The sequence below is a fragment of the Chenopodium quinoa genome, unplaced genomic scaffold, assembly GCF_001683475.1.
Source record: "Chenopodium quinoa cultivar QQ74 unplaced genomic scaffold, ASM168347v1, whole genome shotgun sequence".
Lineage (NCBI taxonomy): Eukaryota > Viridiplantae > Streptophyta > Magnoliopsida > Caryophyllales > Amaranthaceae > Chenopodium > Chenopodium quinoa.
In genome coordinates, this window is record NW_018742951.1 from 3,082,282 (window position 1) to 3,086,065 (window position 3,784).

The following is a 3,784-nucleotide window of genomic DNA, read 5'->3' on the forward strand; positions in this document are numbered from 1 at the left end:
CACCAAAATCAGATTAAATCAAAAGCTAACTTATAAGCAATTCAGCGAATTGATAAATGAACCAAAGTTACACGGACTAAACTATCAAAATCGTATTTTTCTTTCAAAAACTAGCCGTTTCACCTAACTTTTTCATCAGTCACATAAAATTAACCACAACATTCTACCAAAGCCCAAAACCAACTTCAGAAAAAATACATAAATCAATCCCCGTATATAATAACCTGGCAAACAAACAGAAACTCTTAAAATTGAACAGATAAGATAAACAGAATCAACAAAATATAATAACCAGTGCAACTGCTTCTGAGATAAAGTATCCAACTGTATTAAGCAACCCGAAAAACAATCAAAATTTTTCTCCGAAAGAAAATCACAACTCCAAAACGAACTATGACAGAGCTAAATTCTTAAATAAAGCCCTCTAAATGGCAAGGATTCTCATATGTTAGCAATTTAGTGAGACTTGATGTGCTGCTGGACGACATTGAGCCCTTCCGACTCCTCACCAAAGTCCTGAAACAGCAAGAAAAAAAAAGGGTTAGTGCCGTCAAAAAACTGAAAAAAGGGTTAGCCTGCCAAAAAGATGTAGCTTTTAAAGCAACCAACAAAGACAATACAAGGGATCTACCTTAACTACTACGCATGAACAGCCGACAACTTTCCTTGCTTTCCCTTCTGAATCAATCTTGCAAAGCTGCAGATGTATCGGAAAATAAATTAGCATAAATGAGCTTTATTGAAAGACATCAAATAACAATGCTCAACCAGTAAGTTCAACATTTGTAAAGCATGTGTAAGTTGCAAACAATAAATCCCATTACCCATCCAAGCGACAAAATAAGGTCAACAAATGAAATTAACATCAAGAAATTCAATAGTACAGTAACTTACACCAGCCCACTCGCCTAGGGTCTTGGCGCTTGGAACAGTAAGCAAGTTAACGTTGTGTTCAGCACAGAGAGCTTTGACCAATTTGACATAGTCAGGTTGGTCACAGTCCTCGGCCAACAGGCAGAGCTGAGCAGCATGCTTCTCAATGACTTTGGCACCCTCGTGTAGTCCGCGGGAAAGGCCACCGTGTGCCAGAGACTTCTTGAGAACAAGCTGCAGAGCAGTCATCAGGTCCATGGTCTCCCCCAATGGAGAAGGGGTCTCAGTAGCAGGAACAGCAACAGCAACGTCCTCGCTGAAACCAAGTCAATATAAACATATAAAAACTCGGGCCACCACACACATTCAAGTACTTAGGACTTCTCTTACAAGCAGAATAAAACATATAAATTGGATAGTTAAGAACATACCCAGACATTGTAGGTAAATTGATGCAAACCTTCTCTTATCCTGTAAATAATGCGAGCAACCCGAGAATCAGAAAGTCGGACATTATAGAGATGATCAAATTAATGAGCAGAATAAACTACATATGTTATCGCTTTGACTAATCCACAACCCAAAAGGCATTTGAATTCAGATGGTACAGCATAAACATGCTTATATCATTTTGATAATATATTATAAATCCCTAACCTAAGCCAAAAGTATTGATCCGTCTGTGAAATTAATTATAGCAAGCATACAGTTAATTTATTCAAGTTTTCACCAAACAAAAAAAAAAACTAAAAAAAAAAAAAACAGCCAGTTTAACGCATACATTCAACATAAGCTAAAACCCTAAAACGTATATATCAGTAACATTTCAAATTACATTTCAAATTGTCGATTTCAATAACATTTAAAATTAAGCGGATGATAATATCAATTACAGGAAAACCCTAAAACGTATATATCAATAACATTTCAAATTGTGGATTTCAATACAGGTATAATTACAGTAATAGTACTGTAGATAAATCATGAAATTTATCTGATTCAAATTTGACAAGTAATAAACATGTATAAATAAATTAATTACAAAAAACATGAAAGTATGAAATTGAATCGCAGTAGAATAGAGAGTGAAAGTATGGGAGAGAGTGAAAAACCTCGAAGTTGCAGAGTGTAGATTGGTTCGTCGGAGGCGCTAAGAGTATAATGGAGAAAAGAACAGGTTTTCTGATGTTTTAAACCACCTAAAACCCTGACCCGAAACACTGCCCTTTTCCATTCAACACCTTTTTATTGGATCGGATCCCATTTAGGTCCATCAATATTAAAAAGCCTAATTAGCCATTTAATCTGCACTCGCTTAAATTGAAAATTTTGTAAAATAACTTTTTAATCCTAAAAAATTAATATGGCATGCTTACATGGAATCTGATATGTTTATGCTGAAAGAATTATGTCCTCAACTTTAGTGCAATTACTAAATATTATTTGGATCGTATTATAGAAATAATAATTCGTTTATTTGAGTAATCTTTACATCTTGCTATAGAAAATAATACAGACATTTGGGTTAGAAAAAAATAAACATGTAACCCACCTAAACGGATCCTACAAGGTCGCAAATTTAGGTTTGGATCAATCAAGAAACCCGAAGCCCTAGGTGGGCCTTAGGGTGGCCAACCTAAAGAGGAAAGGGGAGAGGAAAACCTAACCTAATTGGCGTACACGATCCCGTTTGATTTTCTTTGACGTCGTTGAGTTACATTTACCAATCCGAGTCATGCGTTAGTTCGAGTTAGTGTAGTCGATCCCACAGGGAGTTAACATGGACGACACTCTACACAAGAAGGATCGAAGGGGACAGAGTAACCAGAAGTCTAGACATTCCACACATGTGTAGGAGTGGAGCCGACGTGAGGCATTGGTTGTTGAGGGTAGTCCGTTCACCGGATCTTCTTCACCAGTTATGACAGAGTACCTGGCTTGGTATCGTCGTATCACTAAGCTTATCATTACCTCGCCTTCACAACCGCGACCGCCAAGTCATTATCAGCCGTCCACCTCCAACCTGTTACTCGTATGAACTTCATTTCAATTTCAATTCAATTGTTTAGCTGTTTAATTCATTATTATACAAACATTGGATGTTTAATGTAGGTGCATGCAGTTGCTGAAATGCACACGAGGCTATGTAGAGCTACAGAGACCATTTCTAATTTGCCTACTGACAAGGCTTTACCTTTTGCCTTAGAGACCATATATATGAAGTCTTACCACATTTTGTGGCAAGAGCTTATCTAGGGTTGGACATTCGCGCCTTATTGAGCAACCTCAAGTGTCATTTGCTTCTTTAGTGCACACTCGACCGATTAGAACACTACCTCATCGTGGTGGTCAATCTTCATGTGTCTTTCGTGCACCCTCTCCTATCATGCGACCTCCCTTACATACTCCTGCTCCTCCTACTATGAGACCTACTCTTCGTACTCCTTTTTCTACTTCTTCTCGTCCTACTCTCCTTCTGATGCCCACTGTAAGACTTATAGTAGCTACTCCTACACCTTAACCTACTATTGTCACATCTCCTCCATTGGTGTGACACCATATCATAGAGTTCAATGACGAGGTACTAGTGACTCTCAGGGTGGAATTGCTCTACCTGACATTCTAGAGGACGGGTTTGCTTTGCCATCTTCATCATCACTTCTTAGGAAGAAGCAACGTACAAGTTTGGTGCAGAAATTGAGATTGTTTTGCTAACATTATCATACATATTTTGCAAATGTTGATTGATTGGCATTTGACATTTTGTTAGTGTAGTTGACATCGCTTGTAAAGTCACTTGAATTATGATTGGAGTTTGATATATTAAACAATGGAGTTGATAATTTATTCTCATGACGGATGTGTAGATGAGATTGGAGTGTATGTGATTTGGTTGCTCTGCATATTGAAA

At 37.6% G+C, this 3,784-nt stretch overlaps 1 protein-coding gene across 1 annotated transcript; it reads right to left on the minus strand.

The window, feature by feature from the left end:
• Positions 1-232: 232 nt before the first annotated feature.
• LOC110728519 (40S ribosomal protein S12-like) lies at positions 233-2,117 on the minus strand. The gene is made up of 5 exons (XM_021908159.1): positions 1,986-2,117; positions 1,305-1,344; positions 895-1,189; positions 632-697; positions 233-516 (listed from the first exon to the last, which is right to left on the minus strand). Exons 2-5 carry the CDS (start codon positions 1,310-1,312, stop codon positions 457-459), a joined length of 429 nt encoding a protein of 142 aa, XP_021763851.1. The 5' UTR covers positions 1,313-1,344; positions 1,986-2,117; the 3' UTR covers positions 233-456.
• Between the last annotated feature and the right edge of the window lie 1,667 nt (positions 2,118-3,784).

Excerpts from the sequence above, each read along its gene's own strand:
- LOC110728519 (XM_021908159.1), bottom strand. Across the intron at positions 698-894 it reads CCCTAGGCGAGTGGGCTGGT|CTTTGCAAGATTGATTCAGA; the intron begins GTAAGTTACTGT and ends ATACATCTGCAG. Across the intron at positions 517-631 it reads GTTCATGCGTAGTAGTTAAG|GACTTTGGTGAGGAGTCGGA; the intron begins GTAGATCCCTTG and ends TTGCTGTTTCAG.